The sequence below is a fragment of the Vanessa cardui genome, chromosome 17 (genome assembly GCF_905220365.1).
Source record: "Vanessa cardui chromosome 17, ilVanCard2.1, whole genome shotgun sequence".
In the NCBI taxonomy this organism is placed as follows: domain Eukaryota; kingdom Metazoa; phylum Arthropoda; class Insecta; order Lepidoptera; family Nymphalidae; genus Vanessa; species Vanessa cardui.
Genome location: NC_061139.1, coordinates 4,447,900 through 4,471,323, shown reverse-complemented (window position 1 = coordinate 4,471,323; position 23,424 = coordinate 4,447,900). Strand labels below are relative to the sequence as shown.

The following is a 23,424-nucleotide window of genomic DNA, read 5'->3' as shown; positions in this document are numbered from 1 at the left end:
AAAATACAGTGCCAACACTGATAACAATTTAAAAAAATAAACCTCCTTAAACCTCCTTCTAAATTTGAAATAGTAAACCAAAATTAAAAAAATATATAGATTTATGAAAGTACTCACAGCGTCATTGTCTATGGGTGATCACTTACCATCAGGTAGCCCATATGCTCGTCCGCCAACCTTTTCCATAAAAAAAATAAAATATGATTCAATACCAACAATGTTACATACATCCATGCATATAAAACCTCCTTTTTAAGAAGTCGATCAAAATCAAAGACGCTTGTCAAATCTCATAACCTGTAAATTGTTAAATTCTCTGCTCATTGTATGTTTTCTGTGAGTATATCTCCAATGACAGGCACTAATAAACTAAAAATATAAAGAGATACTTTCGTATATTAAAGGTGTTTTAAACATAATAGTAAAGTCATTATCCAATATCATCGTGTTTACGCTAAATATCATCTTCTGAAAGGATATCTCGCAGCAAACGACTAATGTTTGACTTATGAGTTGTCTATTATTGTCATTATTAGGACCTTTGTTGAGTTTAATCGTTTGATGATCTTGCTTGTCAATGGTTGCAGATATAGGGTGCTTCGATTAATTTAAATTTACAATTAACTTAAGAAATATATTCATTTTTTAAATTACACACTTAAATATAAGGTTTGATTTAAAATCATACATTATTATATTGTTGTCGTTTTAGAAATAAATTACTATGAATTTTAGTCACATAATATTTTATTTAAAAGAGCTGTATCGCAAAAATAAAAATACTTACTCAAATAATGTTGATAATATAATATATAAAGAATATTTTTACACCATGTATAATCGAACTTCACCAACTACAAATCAATGGCGGACAAAGAGCTATTTAATGGCCCTTTTAGTACTTAAAATGGAGACAAATTCGTTTTAAAAGCCAATTTTAGCACGCTTGAGCATTCAACTGAAGAATTTTATATAATGCCTCGATACTTTATTATCTATTTCATATAATAGACTTGATAAATAGTTTTGACCCATTGTGTTACATGCATAATATAATGTAAAATGGTGTTATAAAAATATACTTCTGTTGGATGCTTTCAGAAGATTTTTAACGAAATAAGTAGACGTATTTCTAATACGATACAAAGTCTGTGTGTTTAAAAAAAATAAATTATTGCAAATTCTTAAAAAATAATTATAATACTGACGTTACATTAGAATTTTTTATAGATCTTTTATCTATTTGGAGTTAAACGTGGCAATGCTGCCGCTATTTCAAAGTGTAATTATATATAAAGTAAAATTTTTTTTGGATATATTTAAGAGCTAAATAATAAAACTCAAATGTTAATAAAAGTTAACTAGCGAAAATAAAAGATAACTTACTTATTAATAATAAATATATTTTCATAGGGAGTATATATTGGTAGTTATTATTGTAATTCATTTAAAAATCTATTCTTGTCGTTTACTGTTTCTCACCATAAGATTAAAACGTTATGGTGAGAAACAATTTTTAGAGATCCTTTAATTTCTGTAAAAACCACCTGAGGGTAATTTCATTGATCATTAGTTTTTTCGCCCATGCGCCAATCAAATAGGTTCCCAGATATTATGCCTGCTAATACAATCTACCTCGACGGGCTTGCACAAAACTGTATTTTTATAAAATGTATTTATTTATTGTAATATACGTATAATGTATGTAGTTTTGGGTAACTAATTTGAATCCAATACAACGAATGATGACTAAGCTCATCCAGTTCAGTGGGTCTATGTAATATTTTCAGATATAATTTAATAAATGATGTTAAATTCAATGTAAGAGCTTGTTATCAACATCTGCTTATAAGCTGAGAAAACATTCTTTGACATCATTTCACAATTCCCGTTCCGCCTAATATCCCTCGAGGTATGGACCTTAGATATAATTATTGTCAAACGTCATACAAGAAAACCATTCTTGCACGCATGGACGAATTTCTGCACAGAATATAAAAATTATTTTCGCTGAATGTACCGAATTGAATGAGAACGACGACGTGATCGTCTTTTGGAGGCATTGACAAAAGAGTGAAGGATAAAGGATCATATTTATTTCATAATAAATGACAATTATCGTAAATTGATTTCCGAGTGGACAATACGCGTGCAGCTAACCAAACATTGGCCAAAAGGATAGGCCGATTTCATTGTTGAGATTTTAAGGTAAGAATTAAATATTTCTTGTTACTGTTAGTCGTTGAATATAGAAGAGGTTTGTATTCATTGTGATTGAGGCAACAAATATTGTGTATGAATATCTATGGTACGTGTATAGTTGTTCGACGATTTTTAAATATTATTCTACTCGGAGGCGATTTAGTTTGATAAACATTTATAACTGCCATACTATACTCTAATTAAATGTATGCAAACTTTAATACACAGTTAAAACGTTCGTGGTTTTGCTATTATTTTTAAGGTTTTTTTAAAATGATAGTTAATTAATGTGTTTAGCTGTACCAATATTTTTTGTCCACTTGTTAATTTAAATGTATATTATATAGTGGCTACTGATTTTAGTGTCTGTTTCTAATATATATGTTGTTATCTTTATATATTTTAGTCCATTAAATATTTTATTTACTTAAGGAAATTCTTGTTGTACTTGGCGGTAGGGCTTTGTGCAAGCCCGTCTGGGTAGGTACCACCCACTTATCAGTTATTCTACCGCCAAACAACAGTACTCAGTATTGTTGTGTTCCAATTTGAGGGGTGAGTGAGCCAGTGTAACTACAGGGACATAACATCTTAGTTGGTGAATCGCAGTGACGATTTAAGCAATAGTTAATAGTTCTTACAGCCTCATTGTCTATGGGTGAAGGTGACTACTTACCATCAAGTGGCCTATATGCACGTCCAACCAACCTATTACATAAAAAATGTATTAAAAAAAGACAGTTTTTATTTAAAATTAGAGGACGAATAAACTAAAAGAAGATTTTATTTAAATTCATTCTTTAAACTGTTTTGTAAATTGGCTGATGTAAGACTATGACTGTTTAAGGTGTCGAAAAAAATTACGACGACCGGAAGGGTTACTGGCGCGCGCCGCGTAGACCAATAGACTTAAAATTGTGTATAACGATATACCTACCCATGTGATAGGTACCCAGGATGGATATCGATTCTTAAGTTGCTTGCTAACTTAAATGATTCATTTTATTTTTAACCTTGAAAAAGTTATTTGATTATAATTAATTAGAAATTGAGTACTTTGTAAGATAATTCAGATCATTTCCTATTCATTTCTGGGTATGAGCTTTTTGGCAGTTTATTATTGAGATACAACATCAATTCTAAATCAGATACTATTTCATTACATGAATATTATTGTAATGTTAAGAGGGTTTGACCGTTTTGGTTAGTTCCTTAAAGTTATGGATTATTGAATACAAATCACGGGCTTGAATATGAAGACTGGTAATGAACTCTCCAGTCTATTCCTTCTACAAATCAAATCAAATCAAAATAAACTTTTTTCAATTAGGCTTTTACAAGCACTTTTGAATCGTCATTTTACAATTAAGTGTAGCTACCACCGGTTCAGAAAGTAGAATCTACCGAGAAGAACCGGCAAGAAACTCAGTAGTTACTTACTCTTTTTCAACATTTAAAAAATACAACGTCAAGTTAGTTCAATACAATTATTTGAATTAATATATCCTGCTTGGAACTTCTACATCGGGAGAACTGCAATTGTGATTATTTAGCAGAATCTTAAATAATTTCGCTCCGTCTAGGGTTTCAGCTCATGTCATAAAGATCTACTGCCATCATCTGTGTAGGTAACTACTAACTAATCTACCATCAATACATTCAAATCGACCAGTACCATTGAATAATTCTAGGCAATCAAATCAAAATAAACTTTATTCAAGTAGGCTTTTACAATCACTTTTGAATCGTCATTTTAGAATTAAGTGAAGCTACCACTGAACCGCAATAGGATCGCTAACTAAAACAAAATTCTCTATTGATAATATGAACCCGTTACGAAAAAATATGCTAAGATAATCAATTTCATAAAACACATATTAGGTTGGGGAAAAAGTCTTTTCGCATATAGTATGTATGAACTTGTAATAAAATCTCTTTGGCTATACCATTTGTATCTGGCTGGTTTTGGTATCATTAAAAAGTTTTAATTTTAAAGAAGGCACTTCCAAATTCAAATTAGGAATTTGTGTCATTTTCATTTGTTTTTGATGTTGTTAAAATAAGTGAATCTAAAGAAGAAATTCGATACATTTTAAAATTTTACTATAAAAAAGGTAAAAATGCAACTCAAGCCGCGAAAAAAATTTGTGATGTTTAAGGACCTAATGCAGTATCTGTGAGAGTAGCGCAAGTTTGGTTTAAGCGTTTTCAAGGCGGAAATTTTGATATCAAAGATGCATCTAGCTCTGGTCGCCCTGTTACGGACAAAATTGATGCCATTTTTGAAAAAATGGAGCAAGATCGGCATATTAGTAGTTACGATGTAGCTGAAGAACTGGAAATTGACCACAAAACGGTTTTGACTCATTTGAATAAAGCTGGGTACACAAAAAAGCTCGATATATGGGTGCCTCATGAACTCACTGAAAGAAACCTAATGAACCGTGTACTCATTTGTGATTCTTTATTACGACGTAATGAAACCGAACCATTTTTGAAGAAGCTGATAACTGGTGATGAAAAGTGGATCACATACGACAAGAACGTGCGAAAAAGATCGTGGTCAAAGGCCGGTCAAGCTTCACAGACTGTGGCAAAACCCGGATTAACTCGCAACAAGGTAATGCTGTGTGTATGGTGGGATTGGAAGGGCATCATTCATTATGAGCTGTTACCGCCCGGCAGGACCATCGATTCAGAACTGTATTGCGAACAATTGATAAGATTGAAGCAAGAAATTGAGAGAAAGCGCCCAGAATTGATCAACAGAAGGGGTGTGGTTTTTCACCATGACAACGCTAGACCTAACACATCTTTAGCCACTCAACAAAAATTACGAGAGTTTGGCTGGGAGGTATTAATGCATCCGCCGTATAGTCCTGACCTTGCACCTTCCGATTTTCATCTGTTTCGGTCTCTGCAGAATTCCTTAGGCAGTGTCAGGTTAACATCACGAAAGGACTGCCAAAACCACTTGTCGCAGTTTTTCGATCAGAAGCCCCAAAATTTTTACAGCAATGGGATCATGTCACTACCAACAAGATGGCAAAAAGTTATGGAACAAAATGGCACCTACATACTTTAGTCAAATGTAAATAAACTATAAAAAAAACTTTTTGAATTTTCATATAAAATACGAAGAAACTTTTTCCCCAACCTATTATGTTACTTATAAGATCTAATTAATTATACGTTTAACAAAGAAATGTTTAAATTTTTTTCATTTGCCATTTCGTCTACAACTTTATATTAGTACAATTAACATAATTGCGTCTTCCTGACGATTGTTTTCGAAGCACCCCGCGGGCACTGTCAAGCCGTAGCGCAGATGTCATCCGCTAAAATCGTTCGCGACTTGTCCTACAAGCACAATGAGTGGTCATCAATTAAACAACTCCATCCTTCCTTAAACATGTCGTTCGTGTTAAGAACTATATAAGAGGCCAGGTGCGTAGACAATTAGGGTATAATCACTATATTTGGAGTGTTGTCACGGAATTTCTAAGAAGCGCATTGTTAGCGGCCACCCAGTCGAGGTGTGTTTGCAAACTCTGAATAAGCCTGGCCCAATATTTGCCTTACGAATGAAAGAAACAAAGCCCCTGTGGGACAGTTAGCATTTTCTTGCGAGTCACGAGGACGAGTTTAAGGTACGGTTTCACTAAATAGACATTTTAGAAATAAATTTAAATCCTGTTCCTTACGTTGCTCTTATTTTTAGAAATAAAATTTTAGTTTTACATTACAACAGGTACCATAATAATTTTAATAAATAAAAAAAAACGGTTCTAAAATCATATACACAGTTATTCGTATTGCATAAATAGAGACCATACATAAATAATTATGATTAAATTGAATTGAAATATGATAGCTAAATCAAGTAGCTAGCTTTGTACATTTAAGTTGTCTTACCATCGACAATGAAACCGAACCTTAACAAGAAATTTAGCGAGCAAAGGCGACTATGTTTGCACGTCCACGATCATCACCGCGGGAGGCGAGACCACCGCACCACCTTACCATCTCGCCACTTCGTTCAAACGCTTCATTGTATTCCCCATGCTCTAATATTTTATTCAATTTAACACGCGCTCTATTTTATACATAAACAACTTAACAGCATGAGATTGGTGATGTATCGTAAATTCTACTTAAGATTTTGTATTGCTGGAATTATTTCTTAATACAACAATAGAATATTATAATTGATGCGTAGGGTAACGTTCTTGTTAAATTTCTGAACTGTTATAATCTTTAAGAGTAATCGAGGAAGCTGTTTTTTCTTGATTTTTATTTAATCTGTGCATTTAAAAATTTCGAAATATGAAACTTATACTCAATTCAATTAAAAATTAAACAAAATATATTTAATTTACAAACATAATTATTAAAAATAATCTTAAATGGTTAATCAAACCCAATTATATACAAATATAAATGTACTATCACGGAACATAGATTTCAATGAGAAACTGGCATAAACATCAAAAGATTTTTTTATTAAAGAAATAAAATCAGTATTAATGTATAACAAAATAGCGATAGAAAATACTGTTACTGCAAATTTTGCATGCCTTTCTTATGAACATTTTGTTTACAATATTAAGTTAATAAATTAATACGAATAATACTCGGTACGTCTTTTCGTAGGAAAATATGTTTTTAAAATCGTCATTCAATCCGAAGCAAAATCGCTGAGTATTAACTGATTAAAGATATAATTGCAATTGAGGGCATTCTGTATACATGACGTTATACAAACTGTCGATGATATTCCTTTGTAGACATGCAAACAAAATACCACAATTGCCTTGAATTTGAAAGTTTCATTTAAAATAAATGTGACTATTTCCCTGTATGCATAAAGCCAATTAACACTAGATTTGACTAAAAGTTGATGATTAATAACATATATTTTTGTAAGTTGATGTTATTATATTATATATATTGTAACTCACTATAATGTCCAAAATGTTTATGTAAGGGCGATTGTTATAGGGTAAGTCTTCACCTAACTTGCATTAATGGATAGGTGATGTTTTCCGCTTAAAGCATTCTCTCACCTAAACTTGCATTTATTTGATATTTAAAACCAAACACCCTTTACGGTGTCAAACAGCACACGATCAGTACCAAGTAGGCAAAGATAAGTCGCTCAACTGCTGATAGCATCCTGTGTAGATAGTACGGTTTACTCTACAAATTGTTGAGGCAGGTCCAATATTGCGGTCATTAGTTGTAACCATATTACAATTAATAGCGAACCATAAACTGCTTGTATTAGAGTTCAAATTCGATCAACATCAAATTGAAATATGAGTAATGTTTCAATTATGTATTCTGTAATATTAGTATGTGTTTGTTAATGTCCATAATGTTAATTACTTTGTATCACACGTAAAATAATCATTTACACGATCAATAATAAACGTTTCATAATCTACTGTGATTAATTATGTAGTAAAATTTATTGAAATAATTCTGATTATGATACTTTAACCATTAAGTATCCTTTCCATAATCGTATTATTTCCATCTTTTTCCTACAAAAGGGCTTTTTCGATTTCCTTACAACATTCCAATCAAAGCGTACGAAAGTTGTCAAATGACCGCTCACTGGGCTATTATCCGAAGCCGTCACACCTAAGTTCAATACTTTGACAGTATTGTGAAACCTCGCGCGACCCGCAGCGGGTTAGCTGATTGTTGTCGCACGTGCACTCTGAATGGGCCCTTAGGAATCTGTCAGCCCTATTTACGCCACCTAATTGAATTATGGATCGGTAGGTTTTGTGGTAATGCGTTTAAGTAATTAATTATTTAAGGCACTCACATTGATTTAAATTTATGCTTAATTTTTAATTTAATTTACGATATTTATTATGGTGATCATAACATACAGTACGTACGTACATACAAAATAAATTGAGCCCCATACTTACTTATATGTACATTATATAATACTTGCATATATACTTTCCTGAAATGTGTATTAAACAAAGCAAAAATTAAAACGATTTTGAATTTTTATTCCATCGAGAACAACTACAAACTTGGTAGTAGCTTTTCACAATTTTAATGTTTATATACAAGCACTTTATGTAAAGTTGTGTGTGCATGTATGAACCATTAACTATAATCTAAATATCAAAGTGAATCCTTGTCTTTATAAGCGTAGAGGCTCAATATATTATATAATCCAATATTGATGGTGATGATAAGGAATGGTCAGTATTTCTTAGAATACTTAGGAACTAGATGGTGACCACTATTGGGTTGCTCATTTTCTGTACATTGCTACATGAGGTAAAATCAAAACATATATATTAATAGTGTAAGCGATTTTTGTCCCAGTGATAATGGGACGATAGCGGCACATAAAAATTTGCTAAATATTTTGAAGAGCTCAAGTCCAAAAATAAAATGGATTCTTGATTGTAATTTATTAAATTGTCACAATTTAATAGAAATTAAATTTTAGAGAGCGAAAAAAATACTGGCTGTTATCGAGAATAAATATATTTGACATTAAAAAATAAAAACATTTAAGAAGGTTTCATAAGTTTACAAAGAAATGAAATCAAAACGAAACTGTCATATCTTTTGAATGAACGTGACGATTCGCGGGTGACCCACTTGTAATATTAAAGGTATGTTATTAATATATTCATTTGTTAGTATTAAAAATCAACTCAAGACGGAATTGGCCAACAAAGATTACAATAGATAATCTAATAAAATACTCATGGTCCTAAGTCACCTTATAAAAAGGGATTTATAATCTTATAATTGAAAAAAAATTAGGACCTTATACCAGTAAAGGGTCTTCTGTATAATCTAAACAGCCTCGTCCTTAAGTGTTCGGCATATATTTGTTTTGTTGATTCGGACTGACTCTTGTTATCTTTGCAAACAAAACGGTTGTTTGTTTATGGAACAAAATGGCGGCAGCAAATAACGTCACGAATTTCGTCCGTGTTTAGTTAAGATTTGTCGGATTTTGGTGTTCGATAAATAAACAAAGTGTATCGAAGCGATGAAACGGTTTTTTAATATATATTGATAGGTGTATTATTGATAGGTTTGATCATATTTTTTATGTCTGGCTGAAATTGTAAGGATGGGAATGACACTCCAGACACTTGGCAAAAGAGAGTCAGACCAATATAAGTGTAAGACTTCGACGTCCGGATAGACATTTTATAACAGCCTGTGTCAACTATTATGTTGGAGTCGAGATGGCCTCAGCGGTGAAGGAAAACATCGTGAGGAAACCTGCATGTGACAAATTTCATATAAATTCTGCTACATGTGCATTCCACCAACCCGCATTGGAACAGCGTGGTGGAATATGGTCCAAAACCCTCTCCTCAAAGGGAGAGGAGGCCTTTAGCCCACCAGTGGGAATTTACAGGCTGTTGTTGTGTTGTGTGTGTCAACTATATTGGACTAGACGGGCAGGAATATGACTTGAAATATCACTTTATACGAGTGAATTTTTTCGAGTGACACGATATTATTGTACAAGTTTTATTAATTTTCTATTTTCGTCATTTTAAAATTACCTTAATTAATAAAATTAAATTTTTACTATATGCATATGTGGTACATATACCAAAATAAATTTTTCTTCAATTTTTGTCTATCTGGCTGTTGGTTTCGGCTAATCTCTAGAACGTTGGCTAAAACAATAACTTTTTTTGTTAAACAATAAAAATTAATATAGGTATTTTAACTACCTACCTATATACCTATAGAAGGGATATTTACCTTCAATATACATATATCACTGAACATAAAATTCAAGTACAAAAGTTACGTTAAAAGTAATACTTTAAACACAAAAGCTTAAAACTCCACAATCTATTAAAGTTAATTTTACGAAGCGTATCAAGTCTTTAGTGCTTTTACGAGAACATTCAATACTTATACTAGTACACTTACATTACAATTACAAAAGGTATCTCTTCAATGCATTATTATCAACGAGTCCGTATCAAATCCGTACAAAAAAATCATCATTCATAATACCTCATATTGTACAAAAAGGAATATAATAAGGAAATACGAATTATCCGCTTTTGAGGGTAAAAAAGTTTTGAAGAAATTTTGCATAGTCGAAGAAGCCTTAAATATTACGTCCGCTATTCAGTTTGAAATACCGTTGTGTAATCGATTGCGCACACGCAGCTCATTCACGAGTCCGGCCAAGTAGATATCCTTGAAGATGAATCACGGAAGTCTTTCGTTTTTCATTGATTCACTTCATTAAATTGTGTTTTAAAATTTCAGTCATTTTTGAATATGAATCCCGTGCAATAAGTTTAAGAACAATTGGAAAAGTTGTAATATGTTAAATAGATACTTATCGCGTCTAAAATATAAGAATATAGGAAATATTAGTATTTATTATGCAGCTAAGTTTGTCTAATCTAGAAAAATATAACATTTTTCGTATTTTTTAATAGTAATGATTAGATAAACTAAATAAAAAATTCAACGTATCGATAAGATCAAGTGGGATAATTTAGGGGTAGTAATGTTTTTGAAACCTAAAAAGTTGTTTCGTTTTTGGACTGGATATTGTATACTTAGATAATTATCTAGTATAGATAAAAAAATAATCACGATCCTTTTTTATAGGTTTTCTACATCATAAAATAAAGGTATTCGACAAATTGAAAATAATCTTGTAATTAATCTAAATGATTATTAACTGTGATTTCTTGCTATGAGACGTATTGCCCATCAGAGCCTGAACCAGGACGGTACCCATTCATGATACGTGGTGATGTATGTGGATGGCAGAGAACTGGGGGCTTGACGTACCTTGGTTAAGAACTCTCATATTTAGCTGTAGTAATGTCTAAAGTCCAGTCTAAAGTCTTAGTCAAGATATTTCATTTTAATAGATTTAGAGAAGATGCCGAAAGAGCATGGTTAGAATTCGTACATTGGAGCAGGGTGGTGGAATTAGCTCTAAAGCTTCTTCTTATAGGGACATTAGGTCTTAGCCAAGTCGTGGGACTTTACTTTAAAGTTGAAATTCATAACAGTTATGAATATTTTTGACATGTTTTCTTACAATAATCAAAATAAATATCTTCTATAATAATCAAAAGACATAATCAAAGTTGTTATGATGTTTGATAAAAAATAAATGTTAATAAATGTACGTTACGGGGACAAAAAAATGTAAAATTATCGGGACTATAATGAGCCCCTATAGCGCAGCGTGAGTCCGAAATTCAATCAATAGGAATTTATTGCCCAGATTCGCAAGGCTACGCTTCCTTTTAAGATTTCGATTGTTAAGGCGGGCAGGATATTTTTTTGAATTTTTTTTAGATAATAGCCCGACACGAACGATGCCGACGACTATTATACTCGAAACTGAAATGACAGTAAAAGTTACGCCCACTTTTTAATTCTTTTTGTCCGAATCTTCAAAAGTTTTTAAAGATTATAGAATAAGGTACGTGAATAGAGATTCGAATGGTTTCATATGAAGGCTGGATGTTGAATCTTAGTTTTTTTTTAATGATACATGATAAGGATATACAGATATTTATATAAATAATTTTATTTATTTCCTTATTATATACAGACTTCATATGTAACGTGCTAGAATTTTATTTTTAAAACACCTTTTTTATAGTTTAAAAACCGTACTTTAATTAAATTAGGATTTAGTTTTATGCACCAAAGTGTATAAATAAATCACGTCAAATTACGCCAACCCACGCTTATAAAAGGGTCGCTGTTATCACGATTCCAGTAAACAAGCTCCAATGGTTTTCTAGTGGCCATCAAACACGTGTTCGAACTATTTGGTTACATTCGTGCATAATTTCTATAACGTCGTAACTACTATTACATTATACATAAAAACGACTATACATTAGTTGTCTACGGTTTAATTTTCTTTGAAAGTGTATTTTTGTTGATAAAATTGCAATAACAGAATGATGTAAAAACAAAATATCGGCTTACCAACTTTGAACCAAAATGTCATTGCGTTAGAGCTTAATATCAATTGTATATGTATCGAGTCCTTAAAGTCCAGTTTGCACGAGCATGTAATTGAATAATATCACTTCATCCTAAGGGGCACTTTAAATCGTTTTAGTGACGTCGTAGCGAATGATTGTGTTAGGTCGATCCATCAAACCGTAGACGTTTCGTAGGCTTCTATTGAGTTTTTGCCGTCCTGTCATTTCCTGTGTCGATTCTGGCCCAAGGCCATTCGGCCGAATTTCGCAATACAATTAAATTTTTTCGGCAACTTTTTCTATTTTTTAAATCTCGGTCAGTCGGTATTATATTACAATGGATCGAAAAAATAAGGATTCGAGTTTTGTAAAGATAGATAAGGAACATTTTAACCGAATATGTTTTTGAATGGCTTGATTTTTGAAGGTTTTTTATCATTTTCATCTTTGTAAAATGACCGCATCGCTGCTTTATTTTTTTTAAGCAAAAATAGATAAGTTTCAACTCAATCTCAATTGACGTAAATTTTTAAGGATTATCTTAAAAAACGACAGCCACCATGTTCATTCAGTACAGGTTTGAACTGTTTTAGTTAGATTTATAGACTTGACTTATTATTATTTTATAGACTATGTGATTTCGCTTTTTATTTAAATAAAAAATGAATTAAGAACACACATAAACACACATACACGTAAACAAAAAATAGGTTCTACTTAAATAATCACCACCTAGTAAATATATCTCTTAGTGCAGCACTAGCTCTGAGTGAAAACTTATTAGCCTCCTATTATCAGTCGAGGCAACTTTATCGTCATGGTAAAAGTCAATTACAAAACTCATCTTACTTAGCACTGAAGTTAACTGTCATAATTTTCTACCGTTCTTTTTGTCAGCACCCAAAAATTTGCAGTTTCCGTTTAAAAAAGGAATGCGCTGTAATTTAAAACCGCACAAAATTGCCGCTACACGTGCAGATTGTATTCTTTCCACTTGTAGCCATGTTTTATAAAAACAAACTGGGATGTGATTTTTTTATTTCGACATTTTAGCGTCACGTGTTTCTGATTTGCCACTAATGGCAGTGTTGTCGCTATTTCCGATTGCGTTAAGTCGAAGATAACGCCATTATAGTGTTACCATACGTTTGAGAGTTTTGAGCTGAAATTAAAAAAATAAAGACTAAACATTTTATGTGTACATTAAATTTATCAATTTAAAGTTAGGTGTATCTTTTTAATAAAATGTTTTAATCAACATATTTTATTGGCATTGCTTCATATTGGAATATTATTTGCTGGATATTTAAAATCTTTACTTATATGTGTGATTGTTTATATGGGACATTACATATATTTTTTATTATTCACTTCAAGATTTGTTCGATATAAAATCTTCGTTAATTAAATTATCCTTTATTTTTATATGTAATACACACCCTACGAACAATCGGAAGTATAAGAGTGTTACTTAAGTAACTAATTATGTGTTTTAAGTAACGATTTCCTGGCCTTTCATTACCGTGTCCTTACGATGTGCGACTTGCAAAATGTCATTTCCATGTTTCCTTTCTGCTCGAATGACCGAAGTGTTACATAAGATTTAACCTTAACATTTTTATTGCAAGTGATAATATTTACATTTTTAGGTTGAAGAAAAAACTTACACTCGAAATCTGACGTTTTTTTTTATGTTTAAATGCTTAGATATACTCATACAATTTAATATATGTATTAGAATTTACATATATGTCTTTATATGTATTAGCCGTACAAAATTAATTATGGAGCGATCGTTTAAATATTTTTTAAATGTATGTATATGAAACAAAATAATGATCTTAAATGTGATCATCAAATAATTTTGCAGACGTACGTCTTATTACATGTGGAGAAAAAATATATTTACAACACTGTGTTACATAATTGAGAAAAATATAAACAGTGTAGTTGTAATATCTATACTTGTATAGTTTCTGTCGACTGTTTTTATTCTGTTTTTATCGACTCTTTTCTTTTATAGTTCCTATTTTTTTACATTTTTGTTTTGGTCACTTTGTAAATTGTAAAGCGTTAGTAATTAGCACCAAAAGCCACTTCCTCGACATTCATCAGTTCCACAATTAAGTGGAATATATAAATATGTTTTATACGTATGCCTATGAAACAAAATAATGGTCTTAAATGTGATCATCAAATACTTTTTGCAGCCATAACGTTTTAGCTATATATCTTCGTGACGATATACTCCAGGCAGACAGGAACTGGATGCGAGTAGCCGGAGAAAGACCACAGCAGCGCGCACTTGGGGAGGCTTATGTCCAGAAGTGTGCAAAAACGGGCTGATGATGATGATGATGATGATGATGATAAACGTCTTCTCTGTATGTAAATATTTCAAAAAATTATCAATAATTGTTTATTTATGACACTGTGTTTCGCAATTGAGTAAAATAGGTATATATCGTAGATTCGGAATATCGAATCTATTCTTGTATAGTTCCTAATTTTTTTGCATACTTTTGCTCACTTAATAAGTTGTGAACTTGTGTTATTAACTAACACCAAAAGTCACTTCCTCGGCTTTTATCAGCTCCACAATGAAGTGGAAACGGATACTTCAATGCTGTTAAAAGCCACAGTTACTTGAGTGAAAATAAACACGTCGTTAAAATATTTTTAAGTATCAAGTGTTAATACGCAATAATTGAAACACTTGCATGATTTTTTGCCATCATAATAAGGCATTTCCTGCCTCGTTTTTCTATTAATACAAGGTAGCTTATCGCAAATCCTGAGGTCTTGATTTCGTTTCGGGCTAATAAAGAGTAATTGCATGCAGTCGAGATACTATTAGGGGAGTCAGATGGTCAGCAATTGCAGCCTTACTGAAACATCTTTGCAGAAAGACCCACGAGAATAGTCTCATTTCATGTCATTAATTCATATGCCATAAAGTAAGTATAGATAGTAAGTAAGAATTAATCGTTAATTAAAATGTAGAATAAATATATGTCTTATATATTCTTATACCTCTTACTTATACATCGCTTAAGGCGAATAAAAGTGATTACTGCGATTTTTTCCAGTTCTACTCGATTAAATGAAAATAAAAATAACATTTAATTTTAAACCTGTAACATTAAAAATATGCACGATTCTAAAATGATATCATCTTCTAATGTAACAAAGAATATGTTTATTTTTATCTCGAACCTGCATACCTACTAGCTCCACTTGGGATTTGTACCTAGGATTCGTATCATGATTGCCTGATTATTATATTAAATTATATATATATTTACATTAACTGTGCAGAATGTATAAAAAAAGTAACAACCAGTAAATTTTCCACTGCACGGATAAGGCCTCCTCTCCCATTAGGTAATTGGGCTTGGAACATATTCCACCACGCTGTTCCAATGCGGTTTGGTGGTATGAATGGTGGCAGAATGCGTATGTGTTAATATGTTAAGGTTCCGTTAAATTGTCCGCATTAGGACATAAACGATAAATTATTGTGTTCAGTTGAACTTAATAGGTACATACTTAATGTTGTTTAACAACATCTTGTTTACCGATAATTTTTGATCCTTTTTTATAAAAACTATGAATATATAATTATTTATATATACTATCATGAGAACATTATATTTAATACGTGTATAATTATAGTTAAACGATGAATGCATAAAATGCAAATAGCATTGTATAATTATTTTATAAACATTATAAATAATCAGTCATATATAGTTTCTAAATATAGTCGTTTAATAAATTGAGTATTTTTTTTTCATTTATGTCGTCTTCGTGTTTAAATTCACGCCCGTCTGGATCTTTGGGTCAAAATTAACATGTTCTTCTCGAAACCAAACAGGATGAAAGCCTCATTCGCACCCTTAAAAGGTCTTTTTACCGAAAATACCTCAATAACTGTTAAAAGCGGCACTTTGTTGATCACCTCTTGTTGACGAAATATTGATGCGTGAACTCTTGGTACAAATACCACGTTAAAAATCACAATTAATAAAAAAAGTAATAGCCTTTATTACGATTGGTATACGGTTGAAAATGCTGTATAAAATATTTTATCATCAATCGGCTTTTGGTGGAGTTTTAAGTAAGTATACGAATTTCACGCGAGACTTATTTGTTTTACGCGATGTTGTTTTGCACAAAACGTTCCGAGTTGTGAATTTTAACAAGGCAAGTGGCGAGTTCTATTGGTTTTCACAGCTGTATGGACTTGAAATGATGTGGTGCGCTATAATGGAATTCGTTGCTGCGGAAACCTTAAGCTCTGGCACTGAGTATTTGTATAATCACTATAGTGTTATACAAAGCTGTGTGTTGTACGTTACCGCTAATCTGCATGAATAACTCGCTACCATATTGAATAACTTTGAGATTATATCATTATATCATATAACAAGAAAACGTTTCGGTACAACCAATATTATAAAGAGAAACATAGCATTTATATGTAAATAATAAATTCGTACAGGTAGTATTTCGAATATATGTATATTTATATAAAAAAGACATTGATCTGAAGAAGTGGTCTAACACTTGATAAGCAAGGCTAAGTTCTTAGAATAAAAATCATAACCGAAAATTACTTGGCCATTTGCGTCAATTACCAAATAATTTTCAAACCTTACACGAGTACCTACCTCAGCAGAGGCTGAAGCGTTCCATGTAGAAACACTTTTTATACCTTTAATAGGAGTCAATGGTCGTTGGGCCACCTGATGGTAAGTGCTAATTACTGCTCTGACATTGCTACGGCCAGAAATAATAACCTTTCCAATCGTTTCAACCATAGAAACAAAGATATTGTAACCTTTCTGCATATAGTTACGCTGGCTCACTAGCATTGCTGCTTGAGGATAATATGTATGGTGATTGCGTGACACTTACCCAGACGAGCTAAAGGAAAGCGCTAAAATCAACTGTACCTATAATTCTTGACTTCATTTCTTTGAATCTGAATTGGAATACCATAATAGCTCAAAGCCAACCCAAAACGTATAGGTATATATATACATACGTATGTGTTCGTTGAGTTTCCAAGATCTGAAATCTATAAATTGTCGCGCAAAAGTCATTTATTATCATTGCTTAGGTGTCATATATTTTTCTTATGGTCAAATCCATAAAATAGGCATCTAGCAGCTGTGACGGAAGGTAAGTCAACATCAATGTAACGCGTCGCAAACCGTGAAATCTGTCGCGAAATCGAAAAGCCGTTGCGGATTTCTGAATGCAGCACTAGGCTAAATCAAAGAGCATGTGTTTGTAATGCTGACACCCGTTTAGCGTTACGAATCGGCGAAGAAAGCCCGTACAAATCCCTAAGAAATAACCGAAAAACCGAAATTTTTCTGCGATTCGACACAGCGCCCCGATTTCACGGTACCCTATTACCGCATCCTGCGGGACTTGGCTGTGTTTAAAACTACCTTTGTGACCGACATTGACATGAGCGAAGGTGTCGTACACTTTTGTCCCGTCCGATATCGCAGGATTGGAACGAATCGCGTTTAGAAATATAACCGATTTATCATTCTTAAACGTTTGCCCGCGTTGCATTATACCCTTTAAATGGACATCCAGAACTTTTATAGAATGTCACGTATCTTATAATATTTCTTGACACGTAATGCCGATATCTATTATTTCTTTATATTGTTACTATGTATTATGGCCAGACTGAATATATATTTTTTACAAATGGTTCTGAATGTGTGGTATATACGTTTGCTTAGTCCTACTAATTTGAGATGGATATAAAACCTTCTTTCAGTATTACGTAAGTAAATACTTTTTGGTATTATTGTCAGTTAAAAAAATGTTCGCTGTTATGTTGACGGCATTTGTTAAGTGGTCGTTAAGCAGGAAAGGATTCAACGGAAATAAATTGATATTCTGAACATCACCTCGTTTTGAATAATTAAAAGTGAATTAGCTTGTATGTCACATCCTTTAATCGTATTGTGTTAGTAATTATTTAATAATGTTTCAATCACAATTTCTTTTGGTCTTTTTTATGTCACATAAGTAGACGGACTGGACATTAAAAAGTACTAATCAATCTTCATATCAGCAATTGGCCATCTACCTTGGGTGCCTGCAGTTACACTCTCCCTCCTACCTTCACACTCTCTATCCATTTAAACTGCAATATAATATTAAGTATTGCTGGATGCTGGTAGAAAATCTTTGGGTGCGTAGTACATAACCAGACGACCTTGCAGAAGTCCAATTACCAAGTTTAAATAAACATCAATTGTTTATTAATCCATAAGCATTTTTATAGAATATTTATCTAATCTATTTATTATATAATTCCAAAATATTTACTCAATATCAATCATATTTGCTGAGACTACGTGTAGAAATGTCTTCTGATTTCATTTATTAACGTTTATATAATCTCTTAAATATTTCTTATTTATATTATTTGTCGAAGTAAATGATAGCGTACAAAAATATTCATATATTGTTGCAACTCTAAAGACATATATTGTTTGATTACGATTTACAGGAACACACAATCTATTTTATTATGTAAGTATTTGTGACCGAGGTTTAAAACCGTTTTCGATTTGAATTATAACTGTTTACATAATTAGTTCATAACCAACTTATTGATTAGATAACTAACTATTACAGTTTGGCAAATTGGTTAATCTTAATGTTAAAAGCTGCTTCGGGTCGTTGCGCTAAGTTCAAGTTTAAGTAGCGCCAAGCTCATAAATGTGTTTACGTAAAAAATATCGAAGTGTTTCTGTGATTAACGCGTTGAAACATTTATGCGTATGGGTTTCTGAGTTTTATCAAATGAATTGTATAACAAAATCCTTCTTGCGGTAATAATAGATAACATTAGATAAAAAGCAAGATTTTTACGATGTTTAAGTAGATTATTTATAGTAATAATTTATGTTATTTAGCAGTGTATTGTTTTTTAGTTATTTAGCAGTGTGTGTTTTGCGCTAAAATAGATTTTCTTATTAGTGATGGGTTAAGCTGAGAATAAGCAAAAAGTCAAGAAATTAATTAATTTGTATTACTTATTTATAAGGAAAGAAAAATTACAAATAAAAGTTTGTTTTTAAATACGTAGTTTAGTAAAATTTAAGCAGTATGATTAGGTATATATTGCCAGATTTTAACATATATTTCAAGAAAGTTCAACTTTGAGGCAAAATAAGTAATATTTGCTTATTATGTTATTAACTTTGACGACGATGATATCTTCCTGGTCAATTTCGATGGTCCTTTTAGAAATCAGTACCGAAGCTGTGCATCGGATATGATATTGTCTAAGTATGTCTGTCAGTATAAGAAAAGCGAATTCGAGACTACCAAAATTAGTCTATCGGCAGGAGAAATGTGTGTTTCAAACTAGCAATTTCCAGACTATGTTTTTACTTAAGTTTCTGTATGTATGTATTGTAATGTCCTCTGTTTATTCTATGCTTGTGTACTCTGTGTAAATTTATCTTGGCTACGACTGATTTATTTCAATATTATTCAAGCAACGGCAACAATGTATGCATAATGAGCGCAATGGTAAAGACGAAGATATAAAATAAGAAAAATTACAGCACATAAATACAAAGTGAGAATACACTATAATTGTTTATGTACAATACGGGATAAGTAAATTAATATAAGTAATAAATAAAACATTTAAAAAAAACATTTTGCTCTATAAAAGCTTACTCAATTGATGACTTTGATATTTCTAATAACAATATCTAGGCAAATCTTAAGATCTAGTCCGTCTAGATATAGGTCCACCAAGTTATCCATCGTGCTCTGGTTTGAAGGATAAGTAAGACAGTGTAATTATAGGCAAAAGGGAATAACTTAACTCCAAAGTAACGCTTTGGCGATGTTAAGAATAGCTAATTATTCAAGTCAAGGTAAATGGTAATTGGTGACCACTTATCATCTCGTGAATTTGCTGGCTCTAACTGCCTGCCTATTATTATTATTTAAAGAATAATTAACGAAGTATTGACATCAATATCATTTAAAATACTAAATTGTCTAATACGTTTTGACTTTTCGCAGATGAACATTATATACTTTCGATTTTTTAATCACAAGTTGTGATATATATTATTACATAATATTTGACCAAATTAACAATAAATTTTCTAAATATAATAAAGTAGTTTTTACAAAGACTGGTGACTTTGCATCTCGAATTTTTTTAGTATAGATTTGTTGAACATTTTATAACGACCGATTTGAATTACCAATTCATTAGTGTTTTGTTATTGTTATAACAAGGTCAATTTACGTAAATATTGTAAATTTCAAGATCTTCTACGGGGCCTTTAATAAATATGAACTGTGTCGAACTTAAAATAGCGTCGATGCTTTGTCAATGATGGGATAATAGTACCTACTCATGCCTGTAATTATAATAATATCAGTTGTTATGTTTGTCAATTGCTTTTTTTGTTGTTTTACAACTGAAAATAGGTATGTCACTGGTTTTTGATTCTTATTAATAATTCTTGTTAGCTTGAATCTCTCGGTCTACGAATTTTATTGTTCTATAAGTCATTGAAAGTAATGAATGTTTTCTAAGGTTTTTATGTTGATTTTTTAAATTTCGGAAGAGAATTTAAAGAAAAAATATTGGTATATATACTTATGGTATGGGATATAGATAGAAGTTGGAATAAAAATATGTTTTATTATAATAATAGGTATCTTTATTAAGATTCAGAGATCAAACGAAAGTCTTGAAGTTACTTAACAATCAGTCTACAAAATGGTTTATATACTAATCTTAAACTAATATACAAGAATAGAAATAAGAATAATAAAAAGAAAAAAAACTTAACCTAGTAATTGATACGAGGGAAAAATCGACAAAATTTTCTAAAGAATAAGACAAAAAAATAATTAAAGCCTAAACTTACAGATAACTTACTAAGCCTTAAAGTAATAGTTAATACTACGGAAGATCTAACATTAAGATTGGCACGTTCGGCCCACTTTTGCACGAATACACGTTTGAAAACATTGAAGACAATAAACATATAATAAGAGTATATAAACAAGCGAAAAGAAAGATAAGTATAGAAAATTATAATGTTTCTTCTTAACTAACTTAATTCTATTAAAGCTCTTGTGATTCATATATTTTATCTTCTACAATAGATAAACACTAAATTCAATCGAGGGAATACATTATATGCAATATTTGGTATAAAAACATGAATTCAAGTTACAATGGAAGACGTCGAATCCAATTTAAATACCATTAATTTCGATTGAAATTAGTGTTCCGAAATCTCTAATAAATTTATAAAAATCTGTATTTTTCTTATCCTAATTAAAGCTTCAATTCATGTACTCTTCATATCACAGACAATATCCTTACAAACTAATGGAAGACATTCGATAGATACATCATAATTGAAAGTATGAACTTCAAGGAGCAAAGTTAAGAAGTTAGGTGGAAATCGGTGCATTGATAATTACAGTGCAGTTGACATTAAAGCTGTCTACCAAAACATGACGGACAATTTATATGGTCACAATATCGAACACTAATTTACGTGAAATTCTCGTACATCTTATTCTGTTAAATATCAACTCGAATATATCTAAGGCTTATATCTAGGATCACATAAACTGAAATCACAATATCAACTTGAGTGAAGATGTACAAGAATTACGCGTCACTAAGACTAATGGAAGACTTGGATGTGCTGTCAAAGCACTCACTAAATCTAATATTGGAAGACACGATTTTGTTTTCACTGCATTAGTACCAAAATTAAAACTGCTTGAAAAATTACTGGAAGACGAAAGTGATTTTGCAGACGCACGAGTTAGTAGCAAAGCTTACATACAAAGCAGCTCGTTTTGGTCGCCGAGTAGCAGATTTCCCGGACTTCATTGGCCATATTGTCACTGATCTCTTCTTCTGAGATGAGTTCGAACCGGCTAGAGTTTAGGATGTTCTGATTTTCGGCGTTTTCGTTGTCTTCGACCGGAACCGGTTTGACCGGGTCCACGGGATAGAAGTATTCGGAGAACGGCACTAAAACGGGTTCTTCGGGATAGACAGTCTTATGCGATGGCAGGTCAGTGCGAGGTGAAGAGTTAGAGATCAATTCTCCAAGCTTCGACCAGCACTTGTTTAGATTCACTCGCGTGGAGCTCGTCACTTTTCGTGGAAGCCTTGGTTTTGAGCTCTGTAATAAACAAAACAAATATTAATAACTTATTGTGAATCATATTTTGGTCAAATCTAGAAAATTCTAAATAAACTTTAATAGTATGAGTACTATACGAAATAACTAGAAAGAGATGAATCTAGAAAAATAAAAAAGATGTGATTCATACCTGACGATTTAAGAGCTTCATCCAAGGGGAACGAGGTGACTGAACCTCCTTTTGCGGCGATGGTGAATCTTCCTTAGCGAGACACATTTTTAATTAATTATGACTACGATAAACTTAATCCGACGAACTACGACTACGTATTTACAAGGTTGCGTGATAGCAAGCGACATGCACACACGGAGCGTACGAAGGGAATGATTGAATCAGGAAGGGCGGCGGGCTTTATATACCGGGTCCCCGCTACGTGTGCGCCCGCGCGTGCGTCCCGGAGCGGGAGGCGCGCGCTCAGCACGCGAGCAGTAGCGCGCGCCTACAGACTGGTTTTTACGAAGACTTCTACGAATAGAGGCTTTAATGTGCCGACTTAGAATAGTTACAGACTAGATTGCGTTTATAATTCCTTCTTAATCATACCAAGAGGCAGACAAGCCTTTTAGATTCATGAGCTTTTTTTATTTCCTTAATCATTTTTTTAATCATCTCGTGATTGACATTCCCACACGCTTAGCGTGATGACTCATTTCTTCTTTGATTATAATTATTGTTGGTAGAATTATTAATTCCAATGTTGTTTTATGATGTGTCTCTACTTCCCTGCATTGCAATCGCGTCTTGCATATATTTGCATGAGCCGGGCATTTCAGGTTGCCGAAGGCAACTCGGTGTAGAATAAACAAGGCTATCGCACTATTATGAATCACGGCTAGCAGCTGGCTAGCAGCAGTGGATAGATAAGTTCCGCTGCAGATTGATCATAGCGTCTGCGCCCGCGCCGGTGTCGCTTCCTGCGATTACATCGGCTCCGCGGCGCTCGCAAATCACGTACTACACCCTGATAAATCAT

General features: G+C 32.2%; 1 protein-coding gene across 1 annotated transcript; it reads right to left on the bottom strand.

Moving 5' to 3' along the window:
• Positions 1 to 20,918: 20,918 nt before the first annotated feature.
• LOC124537099 lies at positions 20,919 to 22,774 on the bottom strand. Its single transcript, XM_047113819.1, has 2 exons — positions 22,581 to 22,774; positions 20,919 to 22,429 (listed from the first exon to the last, which is right to left on the bottom strand). The coding sequence occupies exons 1-2, from the start codon at positions 22,665 to 22,667 to the stop codon at positions 22,064 to 22,066; spliced, it is 453 nt and encodes a 150-aa protein (XP_046969775.1). The 5' UTR covers positions 22,668 to 22,774; the 3' UTR covers positions 20,919 to 22,063.
• Positions 22,775 to 23,424: the final 650 nt, after the last annotated feature.

Excerpts from the sequence above, each read along its gene's own strand:
- LOC124537099 (XM_047113819.1), bottom strand. The coding sequence starts at position 22,667 with ATGTGTCTCGCTAAGGAAGATTCACCATCGCCGCAAAAGGAGGTTCAG. Across the intron at positions 22,430-22,580 it reads TGAAGCTCTTAAATCGTCAG|AGCTCAAAACCAAGGCTTCC; the intron begins GTATGAATCACA and ends TGTTTATTACAG.